Source organism: Arachis ipaensis, chromosome B8 (genome assembly GCF_059453495.1).
Source record: "Arachis ipaensis isolate K30076 ecotype BB chromosome B8, ASM5945349v1, whole genome shotgun sequence".
Taxonomy (NCBI): Eukaryota; Viridiplantae; Streptophyta; class Magnoliopsida; order Fabales; family Fabaceae; genus Arachis; species Arachis ipaensis.
Genome location: NC_142443.1, coordinates 20678406 through 20701063, shown reverse-complemented (window position 1 = coordinate 20701063; position 22658 = coordinate 20678406). Strand labels below are relative to the sequence as shown.

General features: G+C 34.4%; 2 protein-coding genes across 3 annotated transcripts; both read right to left on the bottom strand.

The window, feature by feature from the left end:
- Window positions 1–7194: 7194 nt before the first annotated feature.
- LOC107610659 (G-type lectin S-receptor-like serine/threonine-protein kinase At4g27290) lies at window positions 7195–11355 on the bottom strand. 2 transcript variants are annotated; one of them, XM_088497083.1, is made up of 8 exons: window positions 9895–11355; window positions 9650–9790; window positions 9206–9369; window positions 8887–9097; window positions 8092–8329; window positions 7834–7984; window positions 7665–7686; window positions 7195–7566 (listed from the first exon to the last, which is right to left on the bottom strand). In XM_088497083.1, the coding sequence occupies exons 1-8, from the start codon at window positions 11174–11176 to the stop codon at window positions 7517–7519; spliced, it is 2259 nt and encodes a 752-aa protein (XP_088353209.1). In that variant the 5' UTR covers window positions 11177–11355; the 3' UTR covers window positions 7195–7516. The 2 variants fall into 2 exon arrangements, with proteins under 2 accessions (XP_088353209.1, XP_016168165.1); XM_016312679.3 differs by having other exon boundaries at window positions 7195–7686.
- Window positions 11356–15109: 3754 nt separating this feature from the next.
- Window positions 15110–17417, bottom strand: LOC148547397 (uncharacterized). The gene is made up of 2 exons (XM_088495422.1): window positions 17033–17417; window positions 15110–15288 (listed from the first exon to the last, which is right to left on the bottom strand). Exons 1-2 carry the CDS (start codon window positions 17415–17417, stop codon window positions 15110–15112), a joined length of 564 nt encoding a protein of 187 aa, XP_088351548.1.
- Window positions 17418–22658: the final 5241 nt, after the last annotated feature.

Below are 22658 nucleotides of genomic sequence, written 5' to 3'. Positions count from 1 at the left end.
TTCCAGGAAGATTTTTTGAGGCTGATTTTGACTATGTAATGAGGGTAACTTAACACTTCACAGAAACGCAAACTCAGTTAGAAAAAAACCAATAATAAACAAGTAAAAGTGCATAGATGTTATATATATTGAGAGATATTACATTTTTTTTCATTCTTCTATTAGCTTAAATGGCTGGAATAAATAATTTTATAATATAATATAAAAAATTTTAATGACTAAGAGTATGATAATTGTTACACAAAAGAAAAGAAATTCGCAAAATTAAAAAGAAAGAAAAAAGTCTATGCACCATTGCACTTTAAGTTCAAAAAAGACTCTTGCATAAGAATGCATACTAAACATGTAATCATTCATAAAATAAATAAGAAAAAAGAATGTTGCAACCACCACTGCACATTGATCAGAGGACTTAAACAAGAAAGAAGAACATATTGTTAGGAAATTATTTGATTTCCTAATTTATTTGTGGGTAATACATATATTAATTATAATCACAAATTATGCTATTTCAAATTAAATAACTTATATAATGATGATCTCATTTATTGTTTTAAATGCTAATCGAATAAGTCATTATTATTTTTAATTTAGAATTAAATGAGAATAAAACCGGATATTATCTTTTGTTCCTTAGATAATTATCTTTTTGGATTTTAGATATATTATCTTTTGGGCTTTAGATACTATTTTATTTGGGCTTAAGGGTTGATGCCATGCTCAAATATAAATAGACCTTCAGGGTTTCGGTCCCCAATATACCAAAGCTGCCTTTGTTACTCTTTTCCCATCAAAAGAGTTGCAGTTCAGCCTCCTAGGAATACAGAAGGTTTTGGTTGAAGAAGATCGAAAAAACCACAAGATCCAAACTCTTCCAATCGTATGATTCATGTTTATGAATTCAGGTACGCTTTCGCATTATAATATATATATTTTTGGTGATTCAATATAGATGATCTAGATCATTAAAATTAATTTATTCCAACAAGTAATTGTTAGGAAATTATTTGATTTCCTAACTTATTTGTGGGCAATACATATATTAATTATAATCACAAATTATGCTATTTCAAATTAAATGACTTATATAATGATGATTTCATTTATTGTTTTAAATGCTAATTGAATAAGTCATTATTACTTTTGATTTGGAATTAAATGAGAATAAAATCGGATATTATCTTTTGTTCCTTAGATAATTATCTTTTTGGATTTTAGATATATTATCTTTTGGGTTTTAGATACTATTTTATTTGGGCTTAAGGGTTTAATGGGTGCCATGCTCAAATATAAATAGACCTTCAGGGTTTCGGTCCCCAATATACCAAAGCCACCTTTGTTACTCTTTTCCCATCAAAAGAGTTGCAGTTCAGCCTCCTAGGAATACAGAAGGCTTTGGTTGAGGAAGATCGAAAGAACCACAAGATCCAAACTCTTCCAATCGTATGATTCATGTTTATGAATTCAGGTACGCTTCCGCATTATGATAGATATATTTTTGGTGATTTAATATGGATGATTTGGGTTATGAAAATTAATTTATTCCAACAAGTGGTATCAGAGCCATCCATAATTTAATCATCGAAAATATTCAGTTTTTATTTTTCTATTATCGAATTAATATATATATATATATTGTTTACGATATAAATTGTTGCACGCATATATGTGAACTTGTTTGAGTTTGTATGTGTGCGTCAATGTATATATAAATTGATACGTATATATATATATCCATCGATATGCCCTCCTGTGTTCTTTACGTGATGACAATAATGCATATAAAGAAATATAAAGGAATATATATTTTTGTGTTCCTTAATCAATATATGCGTGTATTATGTATATACGATTGTGCCTATATATATGATTTTAGTATTGTTTCAGATTACATGTTATTACTGTTATTTGGATTGCTTTATATATATATATATATATATATATATATATATATATATACTTTCGGCTGCTTATATATATATATTTACCGTATCGAATTTTTTTTATTTGATATAGTAATTGATTTATTCTGAAACATTAGCACAAAAATATTATTATAATGGTCTTGGGTTTTTTTTTTATGTGTGCCATTAATTTAGTATAAAATTAATGGATTATCCTTTTGAGATATAAGAATTATTATATCTACTAATTTTATAAAGGTTGATTCTAATTTTAACGGATCAAAAATTCTTGGCATATGAATTATAATCATATTTTTCTTTAAGATCTCAAAAGACATCATTAAGATTTACTTTCTTTTGAGATTTAAGTATTTTTTTTGTTGTTACATAAGGAAATTGGTAACAATTTGGATTAGTATACCCATCTATTTTATAAAGATTTGGTTTTGGAATAAATTGATTGAACATTATGCTGCCAAAGTAGTCTCTTTTGTGAAAATTGATTTATTCAAAACATAAGGAATATGGTGACATGTAATTCATGCGAATATTGGTCGGCCCAAAGGAAGGCCTATATTTGGCCGAATTACATACACATATTAATGGTAAATAAATATTTGGGTAAATAAGAATAAAGTAATACTTATTATTTATGCAAACAATAATCGGCCCAAAGGAAGTTTATTGTTTGGCCAAATAATAAGCATTGCACACTTTTGTTTATTTTCTATTAATTATGCGGTCAATAATCAGCCCAAAGGAAGTTTATTGTTTGGCCAATTAATAGAAAATATATGCGGTAATAAATAGGTTGCGAAGTTTAAGTTTTCATGTGCGCATTAAGTCGGTCCAAAGAAAGGCTTAATGTGTGACAGGAATTTTGACAATATTTGATTACTGCAATGAGAGTATCACTTACAGTTAATTTTTCTATCCAAAGATTGAAAATTAATGTTGTGCTAGATATCTCAATATGGATTTTTTACCCATTAATTAACTAATATTTACTGCATGTTCTTTTGTTCTAATCCAGAAACTATGGCTTTAGCTACCAATATTTCTGCACAAATTAGCAGTATTCCTATGCTGAATGGTTCAAACTTTAAAGTTTGGAAGGATACCGTGGAGATTGTCCTCGGTTGTATGGACCTAGATATAGCTCTTCGAGAGGAGAAACCCACTTCCACTCCGGAAAACCTCAATGAGGTTAAAATAGAGAAGTGGGAGAGATCCAATCGAATGAGCATTATGATCATGAAACGCTCAATTCCTGAGGCGTTTCGAGGCTCAATTACTGAGGATAAAGATGCCAAACAGTTCCTAAAGGATGTTGAAAAATTCTTTACTAAGAATGAAAAGGCGGAGGCAAGTAGCCTTTTGAGCAAACTTGTCTCCATGAGGTATAAAGGTAAAGGGAACATAAGGGAGTACATTATGGAAATGTCTCATCTTGCTTCAAAATTGAAAGCACTAAAGTTAGAGTTGTCTGAAGATTTACTTGTGCATTTCATTTTGATTTCCCTTCCTGCACACTTTGGGCAATTCAAAGTGAGTTATAACACTCTGAAGGACACTTGGTCCTTAAAGGAGCTTATATCTCGCTGTGTGCAAGAAGAAGAGAGGCTGCAGCAAGATAAGATTGAAAGTGCTCACATGGCTTCATCTTCTCAGTGTAAAAGAAAGCGTGATACTATTGCGGATGTGCCTTCTCAGCAGAAAAAGGCTAAGAAACAAGATCAAGTTTCAACTTGTTTCTTTTGTAAGAAGGTGGGACACATGAAGAAAGATTGTACCAAATATGCCACATGGCGTGAAAAGAAGGGATTGCCTGTGGAGCCGACCGCCAAGTGATGCTGAAAGATACATCTATGTGGCAGACGGCAATATAGTTGCAGTCGAAGCTATAGGAATCTTTAGATTATGTTCCACGAGTGGATTTTACTTGGATTTATTAGAGACATTTTATGTACCGTCATTTAGACGGAATTTGGTTTTTGTTTCTCGTTTGAACAAATCAAGTTATTTTTGTTCGTTCGGAGAAAATAAAGTCAATCTCTTCTATAATTCGAATAATATTTGCTCTGGTCATTTGGTGGATAATCTATATAGGCTTGACTTAAATTCCTATAATAATAAAATACTGCAAATAGGTACAAAACGAAAACTAAATGAGAATTCGGCATCATTATGGCACAAACGCCTAGGTCACATCTCTAAACAGAGAATTCAGAGGCTCGTGTCGGATGGAATTCTTGGACCCCTAAATTTGGCAGACTTTGAAGTCTGCATTGAGTGCATAAAGGGGAAAAGAACAAACGAAAGGAAATTAGGTGCCGAGAGAGCTAAAGATGTCTTAGAACTGATACATACCGATATATGTGGCCCATTCCCTACTGTCTCTTGGAATGGACAACGGTACTTTATTACGTTCATAGATGATTACTCTCGTTACGGGTATCTATATTTAATTCATGAAAAGTCCCAAGCCTTGGATGTTTTCAAGTCTTTCAAAGCTGAAGTTGAACTTCAACTTGGGAAGAAAATTAAAGTTGTCAAATCTGATCGTGGTGGTGAATACTACGGAAGATATGACGGTTTAGGTGAGCAACGTCCTAGGCCTTTTTCCTAGAGGAGTGTGGTATTGTTCCGCAATACACTATGCCAGGCAAACCTAGCATGAATGATGTTGCGGAGCGAAGGAACCGAACTCTTAAAGACATGGTGAGAAGTATGATTAGTCATTCTTCCTTGCCTGAATCACTCTGGGGAGAAGCCTTAAAGACCGCAGTGTACATCCTTAATAGGGTGCCAAGCAAAGCAATTAACAAAACCCCATATGAAATTTGGACTGGGAAAAGGCCCAGTATAAAGCATTTGCATATTTGGGGATGTCCAGCTGAGGCGCGACCTTATAGGCCGCATGAAAGAAAATTGGACTCAAGGACAATCAGTTGCTACTTTGTTGGTTACGCTGAGCGTTCACGGGGGTACAAGTTTTACAATCCTGCATCAAGGTCTATTTTTGAGATGGAAAATGCGAGATTTCTTGAGGATGTTGAGTTTGGGGGGAAGGAAATATTAGGAATGTTGCTTTTGATGAGGATTCTATAACTGACAATGATCAGGACCTTATGCCTATTGTTGTTCAAGATACAGTTATAGTACAAGAGCAAAATGAGAATCCTACTGTAGATCCAGTTACAGTACAAGAGAACAATGAGAATATTGTTGTTGCTCAATATACTGCTACAGTACAAGAAAATGATGAGAATCCTCCTCAACCCCAACCCATACAGCAAGCTCAACAACCTCAAGAAGTGTCATTAAGGAGATCCAATAAAAAAAAAAAAGGAAAAAAATCCATCTATGGTCTCAAACAAGCTTCCCGTCAATGGTATCACAAGTTTCATCAAGTCATTACCTCTTACGGTTTTGAGGTGAATATCATAGATGAATGTGTATACCGCAAGTTCAGTGGGAGTGAATATCTTTTTGGTCTTATATGTTGATGACATTCTACTTGCCAATAACGATATAGGCTTGTTGCATGAAACTAAGAAATTTCTATCGGACAAATTCGAAATGAAAGATCTTGGTGATGCCTCTTTTGTATTAAGAATCGAGATACTAAGAGATCGTTCTCAAGGTATTCTTGGATTATCACAAAAGAACTATATCGAAAAGATTTTAAGTAGATATGTCATAGAAGGTTGTAGACCAATGGACACACCCGTAGCTAAAGGAGACAAGTTCAGTCTCAAGTAATGCCCTAAAAATGATCTTGAGAGGACAGCAATGCATGATTAGCCTTATGCATCAGCACTAGGGAGTTTAATGTATGCTCAAGTCTGCACACGTCCCGATATATCATTTATAGTGAGAGTGTTGGGTAGATACTTGAGCAATCCGGATATGGATCATTGGATAGCTGTTAAACGCGTAATGCGTTGTTTAAAGAGAACAAAGGATTACATGCTTATTTGTCGGAGATCAGAAAATTTGGAGATCATTAGGTACTCTGATTCCGATTTCATGGCATATGGTTGCGAAACTTTGTCACTAAGCTTCATAGAGTAGATGACATTGAAAGGTCATTAAAGATATTTTGTGACAATAAGTCAGCAGTACTATACTCCAATAACAATAAGAGCTTGACAAAATCGAAGCATATAGACATCAAGTTCTTAGTTGTCAAGGAGAAAGTTTAAGAAAAAACAGATTTCCATAGGACATATAGGAACAGAATATATGCTAGCAGACCCATTACCAAGGGATTGACCCCTAAAGTTTTTTTTTTCATGAGCACACTGCTCGGATGGGTGTCAATATTTGTGATACCTTGGTTTAGTGGGAGTTTATGCTATATGTCCTATGACAGATATTGAGTTATTTTTCTGCAGAATTAAGTTGATGGTTTATTTCATGTTATATGAAATGTTCATTTTGCAATATTTGTATTGTGTATGATCTCAATAAAGTTGGACCAGCTGGAAATAGACATGCATGAGATCACTTGGCATGTAATTTCCATATTACTCATCCAAATTTGATCTATGTCGTTGAGTATATTAGGATGGTGATTGGCGTGGTTTAGTCATGGCATTTAATGTGATAAAAGCTGCGGTAGTTCCATATCTAATGTATGAGACGGACCAGATTGTTAAAGTAATGAGAGAAATAGCATTCAGATGCGCGCATAAAGTTTATAAAGATGTGATTATGTCAAGAAATAATATATGTATAGCCCAAGTGGGAGATTGTTAGGAAATTATTTGATTTTCTAACTTATTTGTGGGCAATACATATATTAATTATAATCACAAATTATGCTATTTCAAATTAAATGACTTATATAATGATGATCTCATTTATTGTTTTAAATGCTAATTGAATAAGTCATTATTACTTTTGATTTGGAATTAAATGAGAATAAAATCGGATATTATCTTTTGTTCCTTAGATAATTATCTTTTTGGATTTTAGATATATTATCTTTTGGGCTTTAGATACTATTTTATTTGGGCTTAAGGGTTTAATGGGTGCCATGCTCAAATATAAATAGACCTTCAGGGTTTTGGTCCCCAATATACCAAAACCGCCTTTGTTACTCTTTCCCCATCAAAAGAGTTACAGTTCAGCCTCCTAGGAATACAGAAGGCTTTGGTTGAGGAAGATCGAAAGAACCACAAGATCCAAACTCTTCCAATTGTATGATTCATGTTTATGAATTCAGGTACGCTTCCGCATTATGATATATATATTTTTGGTGATTCAATATGAATGATCTGGGTCATTAAAATTAATTTATTCCAACACATATTCCCATGAACCATAACCTTAGTCCTTAAAATAGCATATAAAGAACATGTAATCAATTAACAAAATCCCCTAAACTGCTAAACATCACAGTTAAATTTTCAAAAGGATTGTATGCTACTGTCATGTGCTGAAATTAGCTAATCAATTATTTAAGAAACAACTGCTACCGTGGATGCACCACACTAACTGTGACTTCATTAAATGACACTAGTTCACTCTTGCTTGATGTGTCACCAACAGGATCTCTCTCAGTGAAGAACCCTGGCATTTTTGGTTGAAGCAATGTGCATTCGCTACTCAGCATCATAAGAACATGCGACATGCTTGGCCTGTCTTCTGGATTCTGTTGAACACAAAGTAGACCCACATGAATTGCTCTTGTGACTCCAGATAAATCGGACGAATTTCTGATGGACGGATCAACTATTTCAGAGCAATTACCTTCTATAAAGAGTTTCCATACCTGTATGTATCCAGTTTAGTTAATACAATAACAACCACAAAGTTTTTGTCACATCAGGTAAAGTTAGGACATGACTTAGGTGAAGGTACATATATTATTTGGTTTGTAAAATAATAAATATCAATAACAACCAAAAGTTTAGCTTACATGCCCCAGAAGATTAAAGCGATGATTTCTGTTGCTGAATCCTCTATTTCTTTTTCCACTTACTATCTCTAATACAAGCACACCGAAGCTATAAACATCAGACTTTGTTGAGAAAATTCCATCAATTAGGTACTCTGGTGATACATAACCACTACAAACATCAACAATGATACAAGTATACAGCTTCAGCACAAGGTAGTACCTCAAGACGTTTATATTAATTATATATATTAACATGTTAAGTAATCAAGTACTTACTAAGTTCCGACAATTGTTGTTGTGTTTGCTTCATTTTCATTTCCAATAAAGCTTCTGGCTAGTCCAAAATCAGAGATTTTGGCATTCATTTCATCATCTAGCAGAATATTGCTAGCCTTGAGATCTCTATGAACCATTCGATGTCTCGAATCTTGATGGAGATAGAGAATGCCCCGTGCAATCCCAATGATAATAAGGAAACGCTGAGACCAAACTAATTGCATGCTTCTCTCTTTATCTTTTATATATAAAAAGAAAGAAAGTAAGGCTGAGTTTCAGATTAAAGTAGTCTTTGTAGCTCAAATTTTAAGTATTTCTTATAGGAGAACAACCACCACTGTTTTAGAAGAAACTGTATTGCCCTTAAAATTTTACAAGCATCAGACATAGAAATAAGGATACATACAAAATTATGTTAGGGAGGTGAAACATAGACACAAACATAGACATTGTGTCTTGTGATACTAAATTAATGTATCTTATGTCATTTTTGACAAGAGGAACATAAAGATACTAGTAATAGAAATTTATTTTTTTTCATAATCTGTCCTATCTTATATTTTGTTTATAACCAAACAAAATACAAAAACACTAATTTAATGTCTCTGTCTTTTATATCTTGTTTCCAATATCTTAAACAAAATACAGCCATATGTTGCTATGATTGCTAGGCTTTCAATCAGTTACTTTAACTAAATGTTATGGTAGAGAAATATAGAAGATCTATTACCCAAACTAGAAAATAATTAATAGTAAATAAATCAAAACTAGGAAAGGATCAACTTAGAAACAAACCAAATATGAAGTAGTCCAAGCTTTTATTTGGCATATATTCATAGACCAGCATTCTTTCTTCTGCTTGAATGCAACACCCTAGAAGCTTCACCAAATTCCTATGCTGAAGTTTGACTACATTCAACACTTCACTTTTGAACTCTTGAAGACCTTGTCTAGAATGTACTGAGAGCCTCTTAACTGCTATTTCTCTTCCATCTTTCAGCATACCCTAAATATTGCAGTATGCCAGTATTTGATGTGAACATCCACTTTTAAGTTCATACTATTAAGTATAAAGCACTAGCCTAGCCATTTTGTCTGATATATAGTATACTACCTGATAAACAGTTCCAAAACCACCTTTTCCTAATATGTTACTGGTGGAGAAGTTATTGGTTGCAGCAATAAGTGTAGCCATATCAAACAGTGGTAGTTCTAGTTCTTCCTCCTGATGCTCTTGTATTACATGTGTATATCTTTCTGGACTGTGTCTCATGTTTCCTGTAAAGCAGTAAGCATTAAGAAAAGAACAAATATAGCATGGCTGCAGGAAAATGAAGAAATCTGCTTACTAGATTTTCCCATGCCTCTTAAAATATGTTGCTAGATTATCCTGTTTCTAGAGCCTCCATTTTCCCCTAATGTCTTAATGTTATTGCAAGTTTACCTCAAATTCATATATAGGTTAATTTTCTATTAACTAATAGATTAATTGAGAAACCATGAAACTCAACAGCTTTACTTATTAGAAAAAATCAATGAGGCTGCAGAAGTGACTTACTATAGTTTATCTGCTGCTTCTTTCTTCTGTATAGCATGAAGGATGGGTATAAGATCAAAATTCCTATAGATATGACTGTGATGGAGGCAATAATCTGCAGCTTCCTGATCTTGGATTTATGTGATGACTTCTTAATTTCATCTAGGAAAAATATAATTAACAATTAAAATGTACATCTAAGAAAACAATGCAAAAAGAAAAACAGAAAGAAGGAACTTGTTAAATTGTAAGATGAACTTCTTTACCTATATCTTTCCTTGACATTCTGACATAAAGATCTTGCTGTGGAACACTCAGCACTCTAATATCTATCAGCTCATCATACCAGAATAAACACCCTCTTCCTTCTTCCCTGATATCAAAAGCAGCATAAGCCGTGCAGGAACAATTCTTCATGCATAGATTAGCACACTCATCAAGACTCATGCTATTATTTAACCATGATGCTCTTTGTGTGTTTGGTAACTTTAAACCAGACAACTTTACAAATCCATCATCCTGGCAACTCAATTTGTTGATTCTAACACAACCATTAGACCAATCTGCCTGATTCCATTCTTCAGGGACTTTAGGTTCGAATCTGTTCAATAAGCAACTACATACAGGGGAATTGGCTACATTACAGATACCATATGCTCCACATTTACCATAATCATCACAGATATCAGTTGGTAATATTATATAGGCACTCCAACTCTTATTCTTAACACTCCACACATAACGATTCATTGATCCGTCTGCAGATAGCACAGACCTTGTATATATAGCGCTATTGACAAGCTCATATGTGTAATATATCTCTTCCTTGTTGTAAACAAAGTAAAAGTTGTAAAAATTATTATGTTTTAACTGGGGAATTCCACCAAACCGAAGACCGTTCCAAGATCCACTACTATATGTCACGGATTGGCCATTTTTTATACATAATTGAGGATATCCAACAATATTAAGCTGATAAGTATAGCTACCTTCAGAAGGATCATCAGAACTAATCTGCGATATTAGGTACCTTGTAAGGCCTGTAGTTAAGTCACTTCCCAGTTTCATCCCTGGCAGTAGCGTATCATAAGGGTAATCAAAACTCTGCCAAATGAAACTCTTCAAATCATCATCATTGCTCCCTTCTTCCTTCACAACCAGGTTCCCTGAATCCAAAAGCACTGCAACTGGTCGCTGCGCGAATCTTGATGAGTTGGAATGCCAAATGATGGTATCGTTATGAGTATGAAGAGCAAGAGTTCCATTGCCAGTGATCTTCAAGACCCCGGACGAGTCATTAAGTGGAGTGTTTCTATTGGCAATCCATGCTACTGTGTTAGATGGCACTTTATTGTACCATATCCCAAGGTAACGGTTCTTGGAACTTTCTGGAATACTTAAGAATCCAACTGCAAAGGTTCCACCGGCTGAAACCATGGTGTCACCATCAGTGAGGGACCGTGTAATACTAATGCTTTCTATGGCAGTGGAAACGGCTATATCATGCAGCAATAAGAAGCACAACAGAAGAAAGGTGAACGTTTCCATTGTTTTGTTTTGCTTTATTATTATTGTAGGTAACTTGGTAATAGTGCTCTTTTTTAGAGGAATAGTAGATAAAGAACTAGAGTAGATGCAACCACGCAATAGTTGACATTCTTAATCTATAGCGGATGTTGGAATCTTCCATCTCAAAAATACAAATAAGTGTGGGAAAATGTGAAAGATCAAACAAAAGCCAAGAAATTATAGTGCTGAAGCAAGAATATGGGACACAAGAATGTTTCAACAATAACAATATATCTTAACTGAAATTGAAAAGTAGGCATGGCTTGTGATTATGACCGTTGAGCAATGACTTTTTTGTATCCACATAATGATTGATTCCTCGCTGATTTTAGGCAATTTGATTAGATGAGATAGAATTTCAGTTTTTCTATGCTCAAGGTGACAATCGAACCATCAAACACTTTACTCCCCAGGTTTGACCAATGAAAACCAAACCATTTTAATTAGAGTAAATGGTTAAATTAATCCCCACAAGATTACCATTCTTTAGTCCCTAAAAGATTTTTAATCAAATTTATCTTTTAAAGATTTTAAATTAGTCAAGTTAGTCTTTCCGTCATTTTGTTTGTTCATAAATCATGATGTCAAAATTTACTAATGTGACACGTTAAGTGACACCCTAACATACACATAGAAATTTTAATTGACTATTAACATAATTAGTTTATAAAATTAGATAAAATCAATTCCAAATTGAAGAATTCCAATATCTTAAGTTTTTCCCATAAATTAAATGGAAATTAGAACTATCTACTACATATAATCACTATCAAAGACCATAATAAACATAAAAAGAACATAAAACTTCAAATTCAATTAAAATAAATTCAATATTCACAAGAGTTCAAACTAGAACCATAAGTAACAAAAGTGAACAATTAACAAGCAATTATAAAATTAAACAAGATCCAAATCAAAATGTAATAACAAAAGTGTAATGATCATAAGAAAACCTAGAAGGTAGAGTTTCTTTTTCTAAAAACTAAGAACCAAAAACTATCTAATTTCTGAGTGTGTGTTGATCCTCCCCTCCATCCTTCCATCAATTAGCTTTAAGTTGGGCTTGGAAATGGGTCCAAAAGCCTTCAGAATTGCCCCTCACATGTTTCATTGATGAAGCATGTGCTGCTGGTCATGTATACGCATGGGGCATGCATACATGCAAGTTAGCCAGACTGAAAGTCATATGTACGCATGAGCCTTGCGTACGCATGAGTGTCAGATCTTCAATTCTTTCATTTTTCATGATTCTTCTACTTTTGCATGCTTCCATTCCATCTTCTAATCATCATTGCCCTATTAAACTTGAAATCACTCAACAAACGCATCAAGACATCAAATAGAGTATAAATGAATTAAATTTATCAATTTAAGGGTAAAAAAAAGTATGTTTTTAACTCTTGAGCACAATTTAAGAAGAAATCATAATTGCATGCAATGTGGTGAATAAGTGCAAAATAAGTTGATAAAATTCACTCATTTCAATTCAAAATAAATCATAAAATTGTGGTTTATCAACCTCCTCACACTTAAACAAAGTATGTCCTCATGCTAAATATCAAGAAAAGTACAAGGAAGGGATATCAACATTTGTTCAATGCAAACTATCTAAATGCATCCTATCTAAATGCATGCAACTACTCTACCTAATACTATATCTAATTATCTTTGTGTAACTACTTGGTCAAAATAAATTAATTTCCAAGAAAACATATATACAATCAAGGGCTTAAACAACAAAGCAATTAATGCAATTTCCATGAATTAGTTTGAGTTGCAAAAGAATATAACTTGCAAGATAATCAATCACAAAATATGAAAATATAGAATTGAGCAATTGAACCAGTCACCGGATGCGTATACGTTCTAGTCGCTTAAGTGTATAGGGTTGATTCACTCAATTCTCCTCTAATTATGATTTCTAAGATTTGTTCTTCATCTAACAATCAACAACTATTCAATGCATGCATGCAAGTATCATCAGAACTTTTCCAAAGGTTGTAACGGGGTTAGGGTAAAGGTAAGGATGTATATGGCTAAGTGAGCTAGAATTTGAATCCTTGATTAACTTAAACTCTTACCAAACACATATAACAACCTATACGATTCTAAAATAAACTTAACTACCCATCATTTTACTTTTCACACACTCATGTATTCTTTTCAATTCAAATTCCATATGCATTGTTATTATTCCTTTTTATTGGGGTCTTTGTCCCCTTTTTGTTGCTTCCTTTTTCTTTTTCTTTTTCTTTTTCTTTTTCTTTTTGTATATTATTATTATATTTTTTTTATACATTTTTTTTCAAAGTATACACAAATGTCAATGCATATGGTTTATACAATTAATACATGAGTATGTACTCAATTTCCAAGATTTTAAAAAAATACAAAACACATATTTTGTTTCTCTACTAATGTTTTCCAAATTTTTCACACTTAGATAATACACACTTTCATTAACCTAAACTAATCAAAGATCCATATTAATGATATTTATTATTTTTCACTTATGTTTAGTGATGTGCTAGAGTAAGAACAAAAGGAGATTCTATTAGACTCAAAATTAACTAACAATGGTGGATAAAAAGATAAAGACTATATGGGTAAGTGAGTTTAAATGAAATAATGGCCTTAATCATATACATGTATATATACACAGAATAATGGATATAGAGAATCAAACAAATCAAAGATTACAATCATAGAGAGAATAACACACAAGAATGAAAATAGTGGTTAATATGATGCAACCACACATTAAAACTCAAATATCACATGGTAGTGTGGTCTTAGCTCTAACTATATGTTTCACAATATTATAGTTCAAGCAAGTTCAATAAAAAATAATTTCAACTCAAATCAATTAGGTTGTCCTACAATAATCTCTTGGAATTGTATTATTTTAACCAAGTGGCTTACATTAAATTTTTTTTCATATATATAGGGGTATTAGATGAAGACTAACATGTACTAAGACTAAAATGAAAACCAAACTAAAGACTTAATTATAATAAATCCAAAAGAGAATTAAAGTCTCAAAACACTAAAAAATAGATCAAAAGTAAATTAAAAAGCATCATCATAAAAAATGTAAGTACAAGAGTCTAGAGTAGAAGTTATGTCACCCAAAAGATCGGTTATCGACCTCTCCACACTTAGAAGTTAGCACGGTCCTCCGTGCTATGATTAATAAGGGGAAAGAAAAACGGTCTATGGAGCTCCACCTCTGGTGTCCTCAAGCTGGTGTGATGGGGGTGCCTCCACATCCACTGCTTGATCTCCTTTTCCGCTATGATCCGAGGTGGTTTTCGGTGAGTCCGGCTCTTCTGGTGGTGGATTGCTATAGCCAATGAGTTTCTTCAAGTGCTCATATCGTTGCTTGTTGCGACGCTCTACCTGATTAATCTTCTTGAAGAGCTGCTGCACGAGCTGGTATATGGGCAGATGAGCTTGAGATGTGGCTGCTGAAGGAGGTGGTACTGAAATGGAGGGTGCCGAGGTGGTCGAAGGGTCTGAAGACAGGGTCTTGCTCTAAATAGCGGCTTGAGGCTTGAACCAGTTTTTGTACGGGATACACGACTTATACTTAACCGAGACCAGTACCTCATCATCATCCTCATTGAGAACTCCAACTGTAGAAGCCAAGTGTGTAATTAACGCAGAAAAAGGAAGATTTCCAACTGTAGGTGCCCGACCCATTGCCTTTCTAATGAGTCTTGGAAGATGTAGATGTTTTTCCTTCAAGATACACCAGAGGAGGACCACCATGTCTGCAGTGACATTGGTCTCATGAGTACTCGGCATAACACAGTTGGACATAATTTGTTGCCATACCCGAGCTTTATTGGTCAGGGTATTCATGGAGATGCTTTTGGGATTTAACTTATGCGCCCCATAAACCCAAACGCTTCAAGGATGGGCAATAACCTTAATGACCTCACTCCACTCAAAAGCAAATAACTCACGCTCTTTCTCCGCCCTTTGATAAGCATTATCCCCTTTCGGTACATGTGGAATCCCAAGTGCCTGTTGAATGGCCGCTTCAGTCACTGGGACTCGCTTTCCTTGTACAAACACCGAGTCAAGGGCTGCCGAGTAATAGTTAGAATAAAACTCGCAGACCCAAGACACATTGACACTGCCTACCTCTTTTTTAAGGAACCCCCATCCTCGTCGCTTAATATAGTCCACTACAAACTGAGCCAAGTGCTCCGGGATGAACAATCGACGTTCATAGTGGATGGCTCACTCCAACAACTTAAGGTACATTCAGTCACAATAACAGTTGGAGAAGAAGGGGTCTTTTTGTCTGCTTCATCAGTGTTTTCAGCCTTCCTGGGTCAGCTCTTAGGTTGAGGCATAGCGGACCGTTTAAGTCAAGCATCACACTACTTCACTAATGAAAGGATATAAGATTAGTGGTACTCTATGAAATCCAATTTCACAAAACTCAAAGTCAATGAAGCACAGTAAATCAATGTTATTGGGTGGTGCATGAGCAATGTACTAATCTTGTAACCTTATATAAGAACCACAACATCACAAAATTGAAAGTGTAGGTCATGTTTCAAACCGTGAACAATGCATAAAGAATAAGGATAATACAAGAATGAGCATCAACTAAAAAAGACATGACCAAAACTACACAAAAGCTCTTTGGATTCTTTTAGCAAACACTTGGTGTGCATCTTTGCATGAATTATAGTCTTTGCACACCTAAGAATAAAATGTAGCCACATTGACAATGTTCATCATCAAGCATCAATCAACAACATAAATCAAAATGAACAAGCTCATACAACCATATAAACACATAACTAAAGTCATTCTAACTCTTGACACATGAAAACATAAGCAAATATTTACAAACCTCTCAATAACAAAATACACTTGAATGAGGAAAAGTGAGGTGAATAGCGATCCCAAAGCCAACCAAGAGGTGGCACCGGCAGTTGAAACTTGCCAGAAAAAAATGAGAGAAAAAGTAGGTGGAAGAAAAAGAAGAATGGTGATGGCTCTGGCGGCGGTGGGTCACCAAAATTTGGTGGAAGGAAGAAGGGAAGAGGTGGTGAAGAAGAGAAGAGAAAAGAAGAAGAAATGAGAAACAAGGCATCGTTCTTCTTTATGAGAACCAGGGATGTCATGCGTACGCAAGGGTCATGCGTACGCATGACTACAAGAATTGAAAGATTGTGCATCCGCACAGGTTATGCACACAACGCATTACTCTTTGGATGGGTGGCCATGCGTACACATGATCTCAAGATCTAGGCGCAAGCATGAAACACATACGATGTTCGCTCAAAACCCATTCCTCTCGAGTTTGAAAGTCATGCGTACGCATGGATCATGCGTACACATGATCAACATTTCATGCGCATGCATATTTCTCGCACAAAACTCGCATAGAACCCAAGCACAACTGTAATGGGGTCATGTGTGGGCATAAATCATGCACAACCCTCACACAAGACCAATTCTCTACTGGAAGGTGGCCATGCGTACGCATGATTCATGTGTGCGCATGGAATGGCAAGTTTTCAAAAATGATGTGTACACATTAGAGATGCGTACGCATGTCTGTAAAAGCAGTTTTAGTTCTTTTTCATCAATACGTAGCTTTTGAACACTATCCAATAACCAAAACCTTGCCAATCACCTTCAAACTCAAATTCAACTAGGAAAAGATAAGAATTGCAACTAAGAATTAAAAAGCTAATAAAGAGCTATACACAAAGAAGAAAAATTAGAACGCTATACCATGGTGGGGTGTCTCCCACCTAACACTTTTCTTTAACGTCCTTAAATTAGATGGACATGATGCTCAGTTGCTAGCGCTAGGTGGATCCTCTAAGAGGAACATCTCTAATTCCTTCTGTGACTTGTATTCATGGTATCTCTTCACTTGATGACCATTCACCTTGAAAGTAGTCCCACTTTGAGGGTGAAGAAGCTTCACTACGCCATAGGGCCTCACTTCCTTAACCTTATAAGGACCATCCCATCTTGAACAAAGCTTGCCCGGCATGAGACGAAGTCTTGAATTGTAGAAGATAACCTTATCACCTTCTTGAAAGTCCTTCTTCCGAATATGGTGATCATGGAATGCCTTAGTCCATTCCTTATAGATCCTTGTATTTTCATATGCTTCAATCCTAAGGCATTCTAGTTCTTTTAGTTGTAGCTTTCTTGCAATACCCGCATGTGTAAAGTCCATGTTACACTACTTAACTGCCCAATATGCCTTGTGCTCTATCTAAATCGACAAGTGGCACGCCTTATCATAGACGATCCAAAAGGGACTCATCTATAATAGGGTCTTATATGCCGTCCGGTAAGCCCACAAGGCATCACCCAACCGAGAATTCCAGTCTTTCCATTGTGGGTTTACCACTTTCTCCAAAATTCTATTAATCTCTTGGTTGGATACCTCAGCCTAACTATTGGTTTGAGGGAGATAAGTAGTGACAACTTTGTGCATCACACCATATCTCTTCAGCAATGCCTCCATTTTTCTGTTGCAAAAATGAGTTTCTTGGTCGCTCATGATTGCTCATGGTGACCCATACTGACAAACAATATTGTTTCTTATGAAAGAAACAACTGTGTTAGCGTCGTCAATGTGGGTTGGAATCACTTCTACCCACTTTGACATATAGTCACAGCTAAAATAATGTAAAGAAACCCATTTGAACTAGGAAAAGGCCCCATAAAGTTAATGCCTCATACATCAAAGATTTCACATAAAAAAAACATGGGTTGCTGAGGCATCTTATCCTTTTAGGAGGCATTTCCAGATTTCTGACATTGGTGACAAACAAAATAATATTGGGTTGAATCTCTAAATAACGTCGGCCACCAAAATCCACAATCTAACACTTTCTTAGCAGTCCTTTGGGGCCAAAATGGCCTCCACTCTCAGATGAGTGACAAAACTCAAGTATAGATTGGAATTCCGATTCCGGAACACACCTACAGATTACTTGGTCCGCCCCACGTCTCCACAAATGAGGGTCATCCCAAATATAATATTTGGTATCACTCCTTAGTTTATCTCTTTGGTGCTTAAGAAAATCGGGAGGAAAAATCCGGGTGACCAAGTAATTAGCCATACGAGCAAACTAAGAGGTATTGCAAGAGATTGCTTGCAACGCATCTAGCGGTAATGAATCGTCTATAGAAAATGGATCATATTTAATGTGCTCAACACGGCTCAAATGATCGGAAACCAAGTTTTGGGATCCACTCATATCCCTAATCTTAACGTCAAATTCTTGCAAGAGCAAGATCCAACGAATGAGTCTAGACTTCGATTCATTCTTTGTTAGCAGATACTTAAGGGCTGCATGATCCAAGTGCACTACTATCTTAGAGCCTAGCAAGTACGATTTAAACTTGTCTAATGCAAAAACAACTGCTAAGAGCTCTTTCTCGATAGTAGTGTAATTAGATTGCGCCGCATCCAATGTCTTTGAAGTATAGGCAATAATATAGGGAAGCTTACCCTCGCGCTGTGTAAGTGCGGCACCCACAGTATGATTGGAGGTGTCACACATAATTTCAAATGGTTGTGTCCAGCCAGGGCCTGTCACAATTGGAGCTGTGGTGAGGGCCTTCCTCGACTTCTCAAATGCCTCTTTGTAAGCATCACCTAATTCAAATACAAACATCCTTTTGCAATAGATTGGACAGAGGCAGGGCTATCTTGCTAAAATTTTTGATGAACCGTCTGTAAAAATCTGCGTGTCCCAGAAAAGAATGGACCTCCCTCACAGAAGAGGGGTAAGGCAAACTAGCAATAACACCAACCTTAGATGGGTCAACAGAAATTCCATCACTAGAAATAACATGACCTAACACTATACCTTGCCTAACCATAAAATGACATTTTTCAAAATTTAATACAAGGTTAGCATTGACACATTTTTCCAAGACCTTAGCTAAGTTGTTTAAACAGCAGTCAAAAGAGGAACCGCATACGCTGATATCATTCATAAAGACTTCCAAACAATTTTTCATAAGATTAGAAAAGATACTTGTCATGCACCTTTGGAACGTAGTTGGTGCATCGCACAAGTCAAATGGCATCCTTTTATAAGCAAAGGTCCTAAAGGGGCAAGTAAAAGTAGTCTTCTCCTTATCTTCAGGAGCAATATGAATTTGGAAGTAACCAGTAAAGCCATCAAGAAAGCAATAGTGGGATTTACCAGATAACCTATCTAACATCTCGTCGATGAATGGTAGAGGGTAGTGATCCTTCCTAGTAGCGGCATTGAGTCTTTTATAATCGATGCAAACCCGCCAAGAATTTTGAATCCTTGTTGTGACCATTTCACCATCTTCCTTCTTCACTGTTGTGATCCCAAACTTCTTAGAAACTACGTGAACCAAACTCACCCATTTGCTATCAGAAATCGGGTAGATAATATATGCATCTAGCAGTCTGGTGATCTCCTTTTTCACCACATCAAGAATCGTCGGATTAAGCCTTCTTTGTAGGTTGCCTCATTGGCCGAGCTCCGTCTTCAAGGAAGATGCGATGCATATAAGTATGTGAGCTAATCCCCATATTGTCGGCCAAGCTCCAACAAATGGCTCTTCGATGCTTTCTTAAAGCCTCAAGGAGCTTTTTCTCTTCTTGTGTAGAGAGCTCACTTGTAATAATGACTGAAAACTTGTTGTTCTCAAGGAAAGCATATTTAAGATGGAGGGGGGGGGGGGTAAAGGCTTTAACTCAGCACTCAACTCATGTTGTGGTTTCTTGTCCCCATGACCATGGAAGGCATTCTCATGAATTTCCTCATGTTCACCCACACTTTGAATCTTGTTAAGACTCACGTCTCCATGAATCTCCTTTTGCACTTCCGCTACCACTTCGTCGATGATATCACACCGAAGGATGGAGTGATCCTCCGACGGATGCCTCATCGCTTCTTCCAAATTGAACTTAATGGTCTTGTCACCTACCTCGAATGAGTAAGTGCCAATAAAGGCATCTAGCTTGAATTTTGAGGTCTTTAAAAAGTTCTACCAAGTAGAATGGATGAAGGTTTCTCATTATCCGTTGAAAGCATCTCAAGAATATAAAAATCAACAGGGAATACCAAATCCTTAATCCACACAAGCACATCTTCTCTGGAAAAAAAATTGATTATATTCATAAAATTATAATTGAAAAATTTTGGTTTGATTAGATTAATTGATTTATTAGAGTGAATAATTTATTTTCTAAAACTCATACTTTAAGAACTTTACAAGAGACTATATACATGTTTGATTAAGTTTTACATTATTTTAGATTGTTCGATTTGATTTGAATGCGTTTTTGAAATATTGAATTATTTATTGGTACTCACTTATGTATTCTAAAATTAAAAAATATGTTTGACATTTTTTATGATTGAGAAAGCATGATTGAAAAGGATTTTTTATGAGCAAATATTATTTAATTTAATTTGAGATCTAAAATATTGAAAGATTCAAGGATATGTTATATTTGAAACTATATGTTTTGATGAGACTACGTAAAAAGCTAATTATTGATACTTGCTATTCTGAAATTGTAAAATATGTTGGAATCTTTTATGATTTAGAAAGTACAATTAAAAATGATTTATATGAGAATGTATTGGTTGATCTGATTTGAGATTTTGTGTATTTGAAATGTTAATTAGTTAATTATATTTTGATCTATATGTTTTGAATTGGTTTGGGAGACTCATATTAGAAAATCGTAGTTAACGATGGTCATGATGTTAACTTAGATGTATCTAACTCAAACCTTAGCTAACAGGGGCGTTGCTAGCCTAATATGTAGACCACACGTTGGATCTGTTATTCTGTATGGACACACATGAAGAATGGACTACCCTTAGAGATGGAGCCGTCCAAGTGTGAAATATTTTATTTAATTTCTATATTGAAAATTTTCTTATTGATTCACTTATTAGTATTAATTACTATTTTCAAATTAAAATTACTTTGATAATAATGCTTATATAGTCTCATGTAGATTATAAATATATTGTTTAGTCACTGAATTACAAAATTCATTCCATTTTTTTATATAGCCGATTGTGTGAGCTTTTGTTATTTAAGGGCAATTATCTACAATAAAAAATCATTTTTTGTTGAGTTCTTAGATATCATATACTCCATATATCATAGATAAGATCTAACCACATTGATCTATTTTATATTTTTGTTAAAATAATATATAACTATTCATTCTAGTACTTGTACAGTTATTAAAAATATTTATAACTCTCTTATTTAATTTATATTCAAATTTATTAAACTTGTTAAAGGACAATTTTTTTAAAAATCAATCATAACTCATTTTAAACCTTAAACCGTGACAAAAACTATTATTACTATCAAGAAGGACTAGAATTCCAGGGGTGTTGACCTTCAAAACCCCTGAGGAGTCGGTGAGGAGTTTTTCTCTGTTTGCAACCGATACTATTGCCTTTGTTGGATCTTTGTGAAACCAAATTCCAACATAATCCCAATGCAAAGGTTTCATTTGCTGCAACTAACGTCTCACCTTCACTGATAGATAGAAGTATGTTAATTGTTTGTTGGAGCACAAAATGCTATTAAATTCAGCAGAGAGAAGCATAACAGGAGAAGGCTAAAGGCTTCCATCAATCGATTATATTCTTCTTGACAGTGTCAATAATATCTGTGAAAGCAGAAAAATAGTTAAGTGACCGTATACTATAAACATGATGAAGATATCACCGCCATACCTTGTAAAAAACTGACATTCATGGCATCTTTTTCCTTTTCAGGTTTATGATAACAGGCGCAGTACATGTATAATGATCAACAAAATTCAAGTGAGTTAGCTTTTAGACATGAATTTCTTCCTCTAGAGAATGTAAAGTAGAGAAAGGAAGCTTCTTGATGAGTTGATAGTGTAAAACTTCAAACGAAATTATGTTTATACTTCTAAGTTCATATATAAAAATAATAAATCAATTTCGTTATACATCTAAGTTTTTTTTTAACTAAATCTAACTAAATTTTTTTTTGTATTGCTTTGTGTGCCTCCTTTTTATTTTTGTTTTTTTTTCTCCTCCTCTTTTTCATGTAATATATTAGTTATTTTTTATTTTTAATTTTACTTTTTCTCTTTTAAGATAATAAAACAAAAAAATTATAAAAATAAAATAATAAAAAGATGAAAAAAAAAAAGCAGAAGATGAAAACGAAGAAGAAGAAGAATTTTGAATTATACATAATTTATCAGAACAAACAACATTAAAATTTTTTAACAATAATATATAAATTTCTTAATTTTTATACCGAAATTTTGCTATAAAAGTACAAAAATATATTTTCTTTAATGTTGTATTTTTTTCTTCTTTTTGTTCTTTCTTTTTTTTCTTTTTTTTTTATTTTTTCTTTTGCTCTTATTTCTTTTTAGAAGCATTACTTCTCATATTAGACATGA